The sequence below is a fragment of the Phoenix dactylifera genome, chromosome 6, assembly GCF_051530095.1.
Source record: "Phoenix dactylifera cultivar Ajwa chromosome 6, Ajwa_hap1_PhDact_Kaust_v1.1, whole genome shotgun sequence".
NCBI classification, from domain to species: domain Eukaryota; kingdom Viridiplantae; phylum Streptophyta; class Magnoliopsida; order Arecales; family Arecaceae; genus Phoenix; species Phoenix dactylifera.
In genome coordinates this window covers 36596680-36612331 of record NC_143195.1, presented here as the reverse complement: position 1 = coordinate 36612331, position 15652 = coordinate 36596680, and the positions used below count along the sequence as shown (strand labels likewise).

General features: G+C 38.0%; 1 protein-coding gene and 1 pseudogene across 3 annotated transcripts; both read left to right on the top strand.

The window, feature by feature from the left end:
* Positions 1 to 1591: 1591 nt before the first annotated feature.
* On the top strand, positions 1592 to 9275 carry LOC103714631 (rac-like GTP-binding protein 5). Of its 2 annotated transcripts, XM_008801952.6 has the most exons (7): positions 1592 to 2108; positions 3259 to 3346; positions 3441 to 3550; positions 3671 to 3734; positions 8514 to 8578; positions 8684 to 8749; positions 8830 to 9275. In XM_008801952.6, the coding sequence occupies exons 1-7, from the start codon at positions 2010 to 2012 to the stop codon at positions 8932 to 8934; spliced, it is 597 nt and encodes a 198-aa protein (XP_008800174.3). In that variant the 5' UTR covers positions 1592 to 2009; the 3' UTR covers positions 8935 to 9275. The 2 variants fall into 2 exon arrangements, with proteins under 2 accessions (XP_008800174.3, XP_088580127.1); XM_088724001.2 differs by having other exon boundaries at positions 1621 to 2108; positions 3441 to 3734.
* A 519-nt stretch (positions 9276 to 9794) lies between these two features.
* LOC108511563 (ubiquitin-conjugating enzyme E2-17 kDa-like) lies at positions 9795 to 11429 on the top strand (annotated as a pseudogene). The gene is made up of 3 exons (XR_015988291.2): positions 9795 to 10213; positions 10314 to 10433; positions 11162 to 11429. The product of XR_015988291.2 is annotated as a ubiquitin-conjugating enzyme E2-17 kDa-like (transcript).
* Positions 11430 to 15652: the final 4223 nt, after the last annotated feature.

The window sequence follows — 15652 nt, the reverse complement described above, 5'->3', positions numbered from 1 at the left end:
ACGTGTGTTTTGTCCTACATCGGTTATTTGTTGGGTAGATCTTGGATACTTGTACAGGATAAAGGAACCCAAATAATACATTTCGACTAGCCATTTTGGATGAGATCTTGAGTTGTTAGAAGTTTTACTATATAAAATATTGATATCAAATTAATATTTACAAAATATGTAAAATATTTTTTAAAATTTTAAAATTTTTAAAATTTATTGTATTGGCAGTTGACCTTTTCTATCTTATTCCCTTCTTTATTTTGACTCATCACCTCATGAAATTCGCCTATATTCGTCCATTTCTCGAGCATAAATTATGCAAACAGAGAAATAATATTTGGATAACTTGTATTGTATATCATATGGATAACTCTATTTTCCCCTCAGCAGAAGAATTGCTAACCTCACCAGTAATAATATTAACTGCTGATTTGGCATCAAATCGGCAAAGCTATGAAGCTCATTGCCGTGCTTACTTTCATCATTCCTTCTTATTGGCAATGGTGAATAGCTAAAATTTAATAAAATGCATTAACTCAATAACTACAACTTTAGTTTGCAAAATGAAGGGGCCAAGCATTAAACATAACTTGCCAAAAACCCAATGCTTAGAAATAAGGGATCTTTTAAGTTGAATTCATTCTGTATCTATATCAAACAACAAGGATGTGGACCATAACTTTATCCATTCTGAGATGCATCATTGTATTCAAAAGCAAGTCTGGCATGCGTACTGATTGATATATATATTCAAAAGAACTTCTCCAAATCATGGATACAATAAAGTTCTTATGCCCTTTGAGCAGAGAAGAAAGCCTTGGGATCAAATTAGTTGATGGAGTTCCTTTGGATTGGTTTACTTCATTCATAGTGTCTGCGCCGAGGCTGCCAAATTTCTCCCCTTCTGTTCAAAACATGTGCAGACACAAAATCTAGAACTATTCAACATTCGGTCTTAGAGGTCCTCTTAAGTGTATTTTCCACCAAACAATGGACCGCATTTCACACCTTTTTATTTTTGATGACTGCTTAATGATCACTCGTGCCTTGGAGAAAGATTCAGAGGAACTTAGGAGGATTATGATGAGCTATCGTAGACAATCAGGTTAGGCTGTCCGTTTACTAAAAAAAATCTGCATCTGAATCTTATCCGAATTGGATACGAAACCGGACACGATCAGATATAATCCGACCTGTTTAGGTTCTAGTTTGGATAGAGGGAGATTCATCTACTATAATCTATTGCATTTCTAAAGATTCAGCAGTAGTTCCTTCCGGAATGGCCTCCTCTGGGAAAGAAAATCAAGCAGCAAATTTGATGGCTGACATGGCTAACGAGGACTTGATTTTACTGGAACTGCTAATTGTCCGACTCCCAGATTTTTTTTTTTATTTTTTTTATTTTTGAGGTTCTACCTCATTCTAACAAAATAAACTGCTCGGTACTTTTTTTTTCAAGGTTTATCGTTCCTTGATGTAGATTTTTTAATTGGATTCCCATTGGGGTTTGGTTTTAATAATATCTTATTGGTTTCGGTAGTATGAATATGGCATCCAAACCTAAGATTAAAATAGTCAATTAATTTGATAACGTCTTACTACTGATAATGTTAATCTACAGATATTTTTATCTCACTGGGGTCAGCGACCGCTTCAACCGCCCCCCTTCCCCCTTCTGCCCCCCCCTCCTTCCCTCCTCCCTCCTCCCTCCTCCTCTTCCATTCCGAGCGCAGCGAAGAAGAAAGAGAGTGGGAAAGAGAAGAGAAAGGGGATTTCCTCGTAGATCTCATCGTCTTCGGCTTCATCCAGGGTTAGGTTGGTCGATCATCCGACTCAGTCGTTATTGTGCCCTTTTCTTTTTCCTTTCGATCCCTGGGAGGGTTTCGAAGGCATTAGGCCGGGAATGCGGGGTGTTTCGAAAGGGATTTCTGTTTTGGAGTGATTGGAGGAGGGAGGAGAAGGGAGAAGGTCGATTTCCGGGGTTTTTAGGGTAGTTTGTGGAGATCTGGGGGGAGGAGATGAGCGCGTCGAGGTTTATAAAGTGCGTCACTGTCGGGGACGGCGCCGTCGGCAAGACCTGCTTGCTGATATCCTACACCAGCAACACCTTCCCCACGGTGAGTCCTCGAAATTCCGGGTTTTCTTGCCGTTAGGCTTTCATATTTGTGGGCATTGGGTCGTGGGGATGAGAAAAGTGCTGTCTTTTTTTTTTGTATTGATGCTGGTGAGGTTGATATCAGGAAGATTGAAACAAATTTAGGTTTGTTGTTGTTCGGAAAAAACCCTTTCTTTTTACTTTTTTGTCTATCTGATGAATCACAATTGTTTGTTCGAGGACGTAATTTGGAGTTTGTTTTGTTTTATGTTGCATGCGCGTTGTTCGAAAATCGAAAGTTCGTGCCTTTTCAGGGTTTTGCTTTTTTTCTTTTTAGTTTAAGTCATGGGAAAGAAGGCAAAGGAAAAGAACTTCATGTCTCGAAAAAGAAATAAAAGATTTTATTGTTTTAAGTTTTTGGTGTCGTTTGATGAAATGTTGGAAAACTATTAACGATCCTTCTTATGCTCCCTCTACAGTTGATGATAGATGGTAGTTATTCATGAAGATTTAATGATTTTACTTTGGCTCTGTATAGTGTGTATTGTTCTTTTTTTCTGCTATAATTTTGGGAGAACATTCCGGACCATAAAACTATCCATCATTTAATGTTTTACTTTCTGGTTGATAGACTGGAAAAGATGATCACAGAGAAATTGATATGCTTGTAATTACCTGCTCCTTAAATTAGAAAGGCAATTTTAGAGTGAAAAACGCCCATTTGGTTTCTCTTTCACTGAGTTGTAAAGATGATCATATAGAACACATTGCTTTTGATATTTGGGATTTCCATTAACTGCAAATTTGGGAAAGCGATCCAAGTTTCACAGTACTTGTCCATGCAAATATAGATATGCTTGTGAGAGAGAAGAAAAAAAATGTTCTCTATGGTTTTGTTATGTTGAATTACTGCTCAGGTCAAACAGTTTACCTTCGGCAATTTGAATTTTTATTGTCTTCTGTTTCTTCTTAGTTTCTTTGAAATATATGCTCTTATCTACTAAAAGGACTCTGCCTAGTTACAGCCTTATGTGTCAGTATTTTATCTGAGAAATATCATGCCTTCTCAAGTTTTCTTGTTGTATATATGTGTACTAGGCATCTTTTACTCAAGTTTTTTAAAAAATATTTATCGTCTATGAAATTTTATGATAATGTATATTTCATTGCAGGACTATGTGCCAACTGTTTTTGACAACTTCAGTGCAAATGTGGTGGTGGACGGAAACACCGTTAACCTAGGGCTGTGGGACACTGCAGGTAAGTGCTCCACCCCCTCTGCACTGCCTCCCCCTCCTTCCCCCTCCTCTCCAAGTTTGTGGTCCCAGTCTGAAATTGTTCTTCAATGTAATAGGCCAGGAGGATTACAATAGGCTAAGACCTTTGAGCTATCGTGGAGCTGATGTTTTTCTCCTGGCTTTCTCTCTTATCAGTAAGGCCAGCTATGAAAATGTCGCTAAAAAGGTGTGGGATCTATTACTATCTTGTCATTTACTATATGATTCTGTCTTTTGCTTTTTTTTCTTTAAAAAGTGTGTAACCACTAATGTTCTATTATTCCATAATTGTATTTTGCTCTTCCAGTGGATTCCTGAATTGAGGCATTATGCACCTGGTGTTCCTATAATTCTTGTTGGAACAAAACTTGGTAAGTCTTCATAATCCCATTTGGTGTTTTTCATCTTCTTCATTCTCTGCTTTTTTGTGCTAAGTGTTTCCCTTATCTGTTTGATTAATCTACAGTGCATGCAATTCTGCATAAAAGCCATTTCAATGCTAGAGAATATGAATTCTGATGATTGCTGAATTGTTTTGACACCAAGTGCACTGGGATTGCATTTGTTATTAAGTTTCAGTTTTATGTCACTATGTATGATGTGAAGTGGCTGACTTAGGACCTGGTGGATGGCAGTAGCTAGAATCGACGGGTATTATTAAAATTCTTGAAATGTAACCAGTGCTGCAACTGTATCTGAATTTCATTCTCCAGGTCAACTCAGTGATTCCATATTTTGCGATAGATAATTGTGTCTAGGAGTAAATTTGTCAAAGCCAGTGGTCATTTTGTTAGCATCAGGAATGCTTAATTTGTTCTAGGAAACACTTACGTGCTAGGTGATTTCAGCTACTGTACAGTATGCTTGTCTTGCTTCAGCATTAATCTGCTATATGTGCTGCATTTGTTCTGTAGCACTAAGGGGTCTATCCTTCTCTTCTGGGTTATAGTTTTGGAATTTCATTGTTGAATCTACTCTATGGCTATATTTCCTTTTTGTAAATCCACCTCTTATAGGTTATCCAGATATAGGTCCAGGTATACCATGATGATGCTGCAATATATTGTACCATATTGCTTGATTTGTAAACTATTATTGGTAAGGGTGGATGATGGATTTTGCTGGATGTCCATGCTGAGGAACATGATAATATGCTAAAATTAGTAACTGCTCGATGATTCAGCATATTTAAATTCAGTGCAATAATTTAATATATAAAGAGCTAATTTTGAAAAAAAACTGTTGATCTGTGTTTTTTTTTCTTCTTACGTACTGAATTTGTAAGCAGAATTGATATATTAAGCATGTTTATAACCATCGAAAGTCACTTATACTTGCTCTAGCATGTTGCAAATTTTATAGATTCAATGCCTGTTTACATTTGCATGATTTCTTGTGTGTCCAATTCTCTGGTTTTTTTTATTTTTCTTTATGGTGCTGCAAATTTTCCATTCTTGTAGATATTTGTAACAAGAATCATTCACATGGGATCTTCGATGACATGGCTTCCTCCTGGCCACCTTATGTATGTACAAATACATTTAATGTCTCTTAGGATGTTGTTGTAGTCCTAGTCCAGTGGATGCCATAAAAGCCCTGTGCACTCTGCATATAATTGCTGGTGTGGTGTTATGGATGGACAAAGATATTGTAGCATATAATAATTTGTTGAGTTGTTGACCCAAAAGGGTCACACAATTATTTGAAGTTGTTTAACATCAATTATTTCATCTGGAAATTTAGATGCAAATTCAATGCTAAGGGTCACACAACTCTAGTATATACAAATCTAGAAACAACTAGGATAGCCACAAATAGGTTAATCTCATGGAATGAAATAAACTTTCCAGAATCCTGGTCATTGGAAGAAGAAATTCCAACACCACCAATAGTAAATACGAACATAGACCAAATAATTCAAATGACTGATGGGTCTGTAGAAATCATGTTTAATAATTCTACAAGAAAGGTCAAAATTTCTGAAATTGGCAGGTCAATGTCAAGTAGAAGTCTAGATACAAGGCCTTCTACTTCCAGAACTAGAAACAATGAGACAAATGTTGTAGAAGAAATAAATATAAGTAAAAATAATATTCCCTATGGAATTTATAAGAGTAAGGAATCTCCTACTCGATCAGAAATGAGTTTTCATATTTAATGGATTACACCCAAGGAAGTTATATAAGAAGAAAACTCAATGAAGAGTTTCAGTCAGAAAGGAATAAACTATTTAGAGTATGGTATTTGGGAAAATTTTCTCCATTAGAATTAGTATATTACAAAAATAAATATTATGAGGAATTAGAATACTATCAAAAGATAGAATATTTTACCCCTTGGTTTTTAAAATTTTATGCAAATGAGAGAAACCAAGAAATCGCGGTTCTCCAGAAAACATGGACAACTATACAGGATGAAATAATAAATTCACCTTTTCCTCCACAACAAATGTTAAAACTTCAATCAACTGAAGCAATGGCTTATTCCAACTTAAGTAAGATGGAACATTCACATGTTACAATAAGAGAATTAAATACTCTTATTAGAGCACAAAATTATACAAATGCATACTTACATTGCATAGGAACAGAATTATTACAGCTAGAGAAAAAATTAAATGAAATACAAAAGAATATGGAAAGAGACATCCAGATTCTAAAAAAATTAAAGGAAAACCCTGAGAAAAATAAGGAACCAATGACTCCGGTTATTCAGCCTCCACCAGAAGTAAAAAACTTTAAATTACAAAAACCAAATGCAGAATTTATCAAAGTCCTTGAAGAAAGACTAAAAGGATTTCACATAGGAGTAGTCAATAGAAATTCTAGGACTAACCCTGATAGCGAACAGACAAATGAAAGTAGTTCGGAAGACTTATGCACTATGATTGAACAAAATCTTCAAATAAATTCAGATGAAGAATTATCAGAAGAAAATATTCTAGGCTTAGAAAAATTTGAAGAACAAATGAATGAATTAAATGTTAATCCTATTAAGTATGAGCCTAGACCACTAGAAAAATATTACTATAAAAGGCCTTCTCCATTAGATGTACTACATGAAGAAAGAGAACCATATCAGAATTCTTATTCTGGAAAACACATCTATGAATGGAACATAGATGGAATGTCTGATAAACAAATCTTAGATGTAATACATAGAATAATGATGTATTCAACAATCTGCCAGCAAAATGGAAACACTGATCATGAAATTGTTAAATTTATAATAGCAGGGTTTATAGGTCAGTTAAAAGGATGGTGGCAGGGATATTTAAATGAAAACCAAAAGAATGAAATTTTGGGACATATAAAAACTATAAAAGTAGAGCCAGATAGGCCAACTAGCAGTGGCACTCCAGGAATAGACACTGAACAAGATGCAGTATATACACTGTGTGTTACGATAATCCAACACTTTGTAGGATTAGAATTAAAAGATGGAGATTCAATGAGAACTCTATTACTTAACCTAAAATGTCCAACTTTAACACATTTTAGATGGTATAAAGATACCTTTATGACTAGAGTATTCCAAGTAGGTGATCCTAATACTGAATTATGGAAATCTAAATTTATAGATGGATTACCATATTTATTTGCTGCAAGAGTCAAAAAGACTTTAAGAGATAGACAAGGTGGAATAAACATCAACTATGACCACTACACTTATGGACAAATCATAGGAGTATGTGTTCAAGAAGGTTTAAATATATGCAATGATCTAAAGCTTAAAAAACAAATTAAGAAACAATCACAAACAGAAAAACACCAATTAGGTGATTTCTGTCACCAGTTTGCATATGACATGCAAGAAAAACCAGAAGGATCTAAGAAAAAGAAAAGAAAGTACAAAAAATATGTACACAAAACACCTCGTAAAGAGTATAAAGCATATAAACAAAGAAGGTACTTTAAGAAAAAGCAACAACAGCAAGAAAAACAGGCTGTTAAGAAAAAGAAGAAAAAAAGGATTATTAAAGAAGATCCTTATTTTCATGTTTTAACATAGATATTTCTATTTTTAATTGGTTTATCTCATATTTCAAGTCTTGTAAGGAAGCAGGTTTTTCTTTTATTCTAGAATGATTAAATCTATTCATTACTTCCTGAAATTGATATCCTTTATTGGTGGTGTGGTGTTATGGATGGACAAAGATATTGTAGCATATAATAATTTGTTGAGTTGTTGAAATTGTTGGATTCATAAATATACTGTTACTAACTGCTATGAGATTGGAGCTCACAGATCTTGGAGATTCAAGCTCAAATCTTTTACTACGCTTGTTGGTGAATAGAGGGGGCGAGACTTCATTTTCTTAAAAATGAAACTTCTTCTTCTGTAAAATTGGTTTGATATGAAAAAATCTGAATAATTACTGAATGAGTTTTAGATGGAATGCTGCAACAAAAGTCAGGACCCTCTTATCTAATCAATAATATGAAGATGAGCCAATGGTGATACTAACTGCTCAATTATGTGCAAAGAAATGAAGAAATAATTAAATGACACAAAGAAAACCAAGTAATGAATATATATGACATCTCCTATCTATTTTGCTTAGTTTGGGCTGGAAGATCGTTTTCAGCCCAAAGTCAAAACCTTAGTCTAAGCTTGCGCTTACTGTAAGTGTGTGCTTTAGTAACATGACAAAGTGATGCACTTGATGCAATTTTTGTTTTCCATTCTTGCAACTTGGATCTTCCTATTTCCGTGCTTAACTTGTATAGGCAGTTTGCCTTATTCCTTTCAAATGGTGATTGGTCTGTCCCTACAGTCTCCAGACTGCAGGATCAGCAGCGGTCCTGTTATTCTCTTTATACCTCTTCTTATCTTGAAGGCTTAAACCTAGGTTCCAAAGTTATGTTCCACTCTCAACCATGGGATATTACAGAAGCAGGGAAGCAAGGCTTCCAAACCTCTGATTAAAGTCAAGTAATTGGTAATTGAAGAGTAGTGAATAATTGTGCAGTCTCATTTTCTTATATAATTTGCATACTACATGATGCTTATTTAAAACTGCTATTGCTTGCTAGTTCTCAGGCTTTCTTGTAACACTGTATGTTGCATCTGACATTTTCTGATGTTGTAGCTATTTTACTTGTAATAATCTTGATGTGGTTTCTGAGTAACTAATTCTTCACTTACAGATCTTCGTGACGATAAGCAGTTCTTCATAGATCATCCTGGTGCTGTGCCTATTACTACCGCTCAGGTAAGATATAACATGTAAATGAGTTGAAGCTTGAATCTTTGACATTTTCTTTCTGTCAGCATCATAACAGCGCTGCATATGATTTGTTCACATTTATTGTTAAAGGGAGAAGAGCTTAGGAAGCTGATAGGTGCTCTTGCCTATATTGAATGCAGCTCAAAAACACAACAAGTATGCTGTTTCTTTTATCTTTGCATGTCTTTACCATTTGGATAGTCCTTCATGGTTATACAATGAGGTTTTGTGTGCAGAATGTTAAGGTAGTCTTCGATGCAGCCATTAAAGTTGTACTTCAGCCCCCTAAGCAAAAGAAGAAGAAGAAGAGAAAGGCACAGAAGGGCTGTTCCATTTTGTGAACAAGGAGAAATAGAGGATGAATTAGGACTTACCGGCCAATATTGTTGCATTCTCTTGCTCTATGAAAGGAACTAGGCCTTTGGTGTATAGTCTACTGACAGCATTAGCGAGGTATAGACGTGTCAGTTGATGATTTATTTTTGCTTTGTCTGGGTCTTGCGGTGCTCCGTAACCCACTTGTCAGTAACAGGCACCTTATTGCTGATGGCTTTTCCCTACTCGTACACGGGCACAGAACAGGCCATCTGAATTGTTTCTCTTGGATGGACCATCCTATACAATCACTATTTGTGTACCTTTATTTTAAACCCCTAAGAAGGTTTAGCTGTGTTGCTTGTTATGCTTCTGGTTGACAACTGTTTTAACACTTGTTCGTGCAAACATTGGAATCTGGCAGCGACAACAATCATTAAAAGCTTGTTTCTGATCGTCATGTATCTTTTGCTGATATCGAAAGCTCAGACTCGTGCGCAATAGCTATTAAGAAATGAAATTTTGGTACCGAAATATGTATTATGCTACTGTTTATGGCCGTTGGCAGAAAAAAGGTAGATAAGAAAGGATTTGTTTAGTAAGTTGGTGAATTGTTGGCCTTGTCATGGATCAAATATAGCAGGCGTAGGCGTATTTGTTAAGCATTTACTTGTATCTGTTTTCGGCCATTGGAAGTAGGGTGTGACAGCAGAAAAACGGTAAGGACCTTGACCTCTCATTAAGCTTATTCTCTCATGACAGGCACAGAGGGAAATATTTGTTCACGTTTTCGTCTCCATAGGAAGAACTTGATATCGTCTGCCTTTTCCAATAGCGTTTAATAGAACTTTTTGCTGCTTGTTTTTGTTTTTTTAAAGGTCTCTTGTATCTACACCCCCTGCGCCAACTTCAGGCCTCCATGTAAGCTTCTGATCTTCCCCTTTCTTGAACACCAGAAAAAGGTTCTCTACATCTTCTGTGCCAAGTAGTTGTGAGGCACCCATGGTTCCCCATTGCTAGAATGGTGTCGAGAAGAACTATCAAAGAGCGTGAGGATAAGTATTTGCAGAGAGAACCATCCACATCTTGCATTGCAGGTACCAATGACGTCTCCATGTTGTGGGAAAACTGTGTGTCTTCTGTTCTGGAGTCTCATTGGGTACTTTGTGATTTCAGGTCGCGAGTGGCTGATGAGATGTTCCACTGGCAAGCTACCAAAGTAGGACCTAATGACAGCCCCTGCTCTGGGGTGCGTCTTCCTTGCGTATCCACTTTCCACCATACCATCCATTGAAGCCTCCCAAGGTACAAACAACTTCATGATCCACCTCCAGCCTCTCTTTTTTTTTTTCTCAAATAAAGGAGAATGGTTGCTGATTCTGCTTTGGCACGAATATGGTTACAGGTGGCCTTCAAAACCAAGGTCTTTCATGCAAACATCAACAGCAATGGAACGATATGCTCGAACATTCTTGTTAAAGAACACTGGAGCCCCGCTCTAACTATATCAAAATTTAAAAGTATGGCAATATGCATAATTTTCAAGTATGGGAGAAGATGAATTGGATTGCTTTTATGGTCCAAAATTCCAGGGTCTGTTGTCATGTTGGATAATGGGATCCATACTCCATCCCTGCCTGAACTGGACCTGCTATTAGGTCACCTAACTAGGAAGCGCCAGAAGTGCATCAGGATTGGGTCTGGATCTGTAGGGTTTTGGCTAATATATTTCGGATTCCCCAGATCTCGACAGTGAATTCATAAATCAAAACTTTAGAAAGCTTACATATAGCATTACAACAGTATGGAGCCAGCGTCGGTCGGTCAGCGTGGGCTTTCCCGAAGAAAAGTCCGTTGGTTCGTGCTCGGTGGGATTAGTTCCAATGTCCTAGGGTCTTATTTAATCGGAAGAATGGAAAGAGGGCTGGCTTGACTCTCGTTCCGTCTCACAAGATGTCGTATTTGTATTTAGACTCTTGGCTAACTAACTTAGAGCCATTCAGGTCTGTATTAAGTCAAGATCCTAAGATAATCCTAACTCCGCAAGGAGAAACGATCCGATGTCGGCAGATTAAGATATGATAACCATAAGAAAAGAAAGCTTTAATCCTCTCTCTCTCTCTCTCTCATTTTTTTTTATATAAGATTACCCTGTTAAGTAAGTGAGAAAAATTGCTTACAATTTTGAATTCTAATAGACGTGACAAAGGCCAGATGTGTTTGTCTGAGTTGAACCATTTGGGTTATGTGCAGGTTTTGCTCTCCATCTGCTCGCTGCTCACAGACCCAAACCCGGACGACCCATCAGTGCCGGAGATCTCTCACTTGTTCAGGACCGATCGATTCAACTGTGAGACTACTACCCGCAACTGGAGCCAGAAGTATGCCATGGGCTAAAGCTGGGGCTCTCACATTGTTCCACCATTGAAATTATCCTTGTTTAGCTCAGTACTAAAATAATTGCCATCATCGGCTTTTGACATCAATCTAATCTTATGACCAAGTGGATGACTTTTGCAAATGCTCTCACCATTTGGCAGCACAAATATCTACATTCCATCAAAGTGTTTGTTTTTTATGGTTAGCTCATGCCTCCGGTTTTTGCAAGAAGCATGCACGTTTGATGTTTGTCTTGGTACCTGGTAGATTTCATCTCACTTGAAAGGTCTGGATTCAATTCATCGTGCTCTTTGTGACGCACAATGCTCCATATGCAATCGTCAGAACGAAATCAGAATAATCCTGGGCACAACATCCTTGTCATAACCTAGGACAGACTAGCTAGAAGGTATTATTTGGATTCATTGAGCCTATACAAATATCCAAGATCTATCCAGCGTATAGTTGATGTGAGACTAAACACACGTCCACACAAATCCTTGCATATTCTCTTCATTTAAGCTCCAATGTCTTTGGCAAGCTAAAAGTTTAAATTCATTAATTAGAAGCACCATAATCGGCCCATTGTCAGCCCCAATAGACTTATGCTGCAGCATTCCCTAGTTCATATAGGCCATGGGTCGGATCCTTCTGATACTATTTGTCACAACCTATGACTTTATCAAAAAAAGGCTAGCCGAAAGATATTATTTGAATTCTTTGTCCTTGTATAAATACTGAAAATCTATCCAACACACGATCGATGGGGGACTACATACGTCCGTATGAATCCTTACAATCCTCCTATTGCTCCATCCGTGGGAAGCCTCTTGGCCAGAGCCGACCACTCTTTTACCTTATGTGTTAATGGAACTCTTGGGTTGAAATTTGGCCTCAGGGTGACCACGTCGGAGGAATCTGAGAAGCTGCTGGCCGGGACTGAGAAAGGAAGCTGACCTCCTAAGCACTGGTGTACCTGCACAAAGCTTTGGCCGGGAATTCCGACGAAGGCCCTCCAATGGCTAAGTTAGTGCTAATCCATAATTTTTAAGAAAGGTTTACGAGTACTTTCAATGGCCTCTTATGGCTTACCGAGGGCTTTTCCCTATCCCCTTTTTATAGGATGAGTGTCTCGGCCGTTACCTAAAATCTCGAGCCGGCCATTAGCCATTATCTAAAATCTCGGGCCGAGCTGTGATCAACTGGCCATTAGCTGGAGACAGTGTGAATGACAGAGATCAATCCCGCAGGCGGAGGATTCGGGAGATACCTTTCCAGATTTGTTTGAATATGGATTCCGAGGATCTGCGGGATCTTCGATGGGATTAAGATTGACAGGGCCGAGGTCAACTCAGCCTCGAACTGAGGTTGGCTCGGCCTTCGGTGAGGTTCGAGGTCGGCCTTGTCTCTGGCCGAGGTCGGCTCGGCCTTCGGCAGGATCCGAGGTCGGCCGGGCTCTTAGCGGGACCGAGATCTGACCTGCTCGGCTCTGAGGTCTGCTCGGCCGGAATTGGATGGCTCCGCGCTGGAGTATGACGATCCATTTTGCCTCCCATCAGCAACTATTCCTTAATGAGCGTCATTAGATACCTGAGCTCTTCTAGTGCATCATGGGTCATATGCGTGTCAAATATGCAAGAACCTGATGTTTACAAGAACCTGATGTTTAATTTTCTAAAAAGCTGTCCTTGGCTTCAAATTACACAAAGAAATTAAATGTAACATGTGCTTTGGTAACGCGCACGTAGGCTTGATTTAAAGCTGACCTAAACCTGAGGTTGTCCGTCCCCCACCAACTTGGCATCGCAACCAAAGAGAATGGCCCAAGGGCCGAAACCGTACACCCAACATTCACTAAGCCAACCCCACCTTTTTAGTGATCATAAAGCAGCACATCGCCCGCGTCACCGGACTTTTGGCAGGAGTTGGCAAAACGTATCTCTCAGGTGAGGTGAGAAGAACCACTTCATTCTTTCCCATGCTTGGAGAGTATTCACTCTAAAGAAAGCCTAAGTAATATCTGGTGCTCGCTGCACTATCATTTCCGCAACAAACACTAGCAAGTAGTTAAAGATGCAAAACTATCTCCTAACCATACTTTGGGACCTTCTGGCATCTCGGATATGGTTAACGGTGGCAGCCAGATTGGATCGGACTATGCACGAGCTAAATCAAATGCATGATAGATCAAAAATTTGTTAGTTTGAACCTGATCTATTTAGTAAATATGTTAAAAATCTAGACCCAAAGCCAATCATTTTATTAAATATCAACCGAATTTGACTTACAACAGTTTGAATCAAATTAAACATGTTAAACGGTTAAGCATTGCAATTCTTTGATATGATTTTTAGTAATAATGCGAGATTCTTAATTAGTCCAATCAAAGCCTACAATTTGCCTTAATTAATCCACTAGCAACCAAACCTCAAACTGTCTTTTAGAATAAAATAGTTAATAGGCAGGTGATGAGGGAGATCAACTTCTCAATCCAATCTGTTGGAATGGATTAGTCATATTCCGGCCGTTGTCCGGCCAAAACACACGTCTTTTGGTCCAACAACCAAAATGGAACATGACACTGATGGCGATTTCCCGGGTCTCACGGCACATTGGAGCTAACGGCTAGCTACTATAATAAATTAGTCATGATGTCATCATAGGCATGATCCTTAGATCAAGCAAACTATATTGAAAGGAGAAAAGTCATGCGCGTGATGTTAAGTAACTAAAAGAGCCCTTCCTCTAGCTGTTGTCAGTTCAAAGAAGCGTTCCTTTCCAAACCTCTCAAGTTTAGGAGGTTTTCTCAATCCAATTCATGGGAGAGCACTTCAGTGGACTTGAAAGCTATTGTTATTTTAACTGCTCCCATTTAGTTTATGGTTGGGAAAGCAACTTAGTACCGGACTTCAAGGTTAGGGTGACAAAAATTGTATCCTGTGCACCCAAAATATAGCCACTTAAACCTAATCTTCCACATGGCATGTAGCAGGTGCTTTACCGATGTAAGCAACAAAAAATTGATGAATGATGATATAACAATGAACATCGTTGGGGTAAATTGGTTTGAGAATTCTTGTCATCGTCTCCACTCAATCTGTTGTTAACTGATCAACTTACCCGAAAAGCTTAAATTATTAGAAAACGGGTCAACAATGTATAGAGACAACAACTGAATACAATATGCTAACCAAGCAATCATGATAAATTAAACAAATAATTAGCAAGGAGGAGACTCTCGAACTCATGACCTCTAGCAAATAACTAATCGATTTATCCCAAAAATTTAAGTTATTAGGAAAGGGACCGAAAATGTATATAAAACTTAACACAATCAAATAGCTTTGCAGTGATCTTTTACTCATGCATGTTAAAGATCATGGACCGCTGCCAGGTAGCTAGCTGGTCCAAGGTTAATGAAGCCTGTCCATTTACTAGTGAGAAATTATTAGGCGAACCAGGTTGGACCAAGGATAAATTCAGTCTATTTTTCCTTCTCTTTCTTCTTTTTTATGTGTAATAGCAACAAGGTCTAAGATGATTTTCTTCTATGTCCACCTAATAATTTTTCCTTAACTAGCAGACGGGACAGGGATATATCGGCCGTGAATGACCCAAAAAAGTAGAAAAAGTAATAATATCAAATGAATGCACCGATAATTTTGAACTACCAGTGAATGACTGGTGGGTTTTGAATGGGCTGACCAGTGAGTTACTAACAAAAGCTATGTTGAGATATTTTGAGCAATGGCTGTCTCCTGTTGAGCAATGGAACGTGAGTTACCAGCCAAAATTGTACGTGAAGCCACGGGTGAAACCACAGTGGAAAGTGTCGCAGCCACGTTGCAGGTGGTAATCTTGGTCAGCTTCGTCGTTTACGCCGACTCTAACAGCAATTAGTCCATGCAATGCGGTTAACTAAAAAAAGCTGACAGAACGGACATCAGAACCCGTCCCCGCACCGAATAGCCTACTTACTGGCTACGACGACTCCAGTAACAACTTAATACTTCACCCAAAATAGCTAAAAAGGAGATATTATTTGAATTTTTTGATTCTATATAAGTATTTAAGATATATACAGTGAATAACCGATGTAGAACTAAATACACATTCATACGGATCCTCATACTTTTTTTTTTTTTTTTAGAAGGAATAAATAAACACCTTAAAGCTACAGAATCTCTATTGGCTAACCGGTCCAAAGGGTAATTAGCTTTTCTGAAAGTAGGAATTGCAGCGAAAAATTTTAAAGCCACGGAAAAATGAAGGATGTCAAGAAGAAGATGGCCTAGAAGGAGACTTTGCACTAATCCAATCAATATTAGAATCACCTTCAAGCCATAATCTTTTGCATTGAAAGAT

Bases quoted from the DNA above. Each gene is read 5' to 3' on its own strand.
- LOC103714631 (XM_088724001.2), top strand. From the start codon at position 2,010: ATGAGCGCGTCGAGGTTTATAAAGTGCGTCACTGTCGGGGACGGCGCC. The intron at 8,579-8,683 runs GTAAGATATAAC...TTATTGTTAAAG, and splicing joins TGCCTATTACTACCGCTCAG to GGAGAAGAGCTTAGGAAGCT. The intron at 8,750-8,829 runs GTATGCTGTTTC...TTTTGTGTGCAG, and splicing joins GCAGCTCAAAAACACAACAA to AATGTTAAGGTAGTCTTCGA.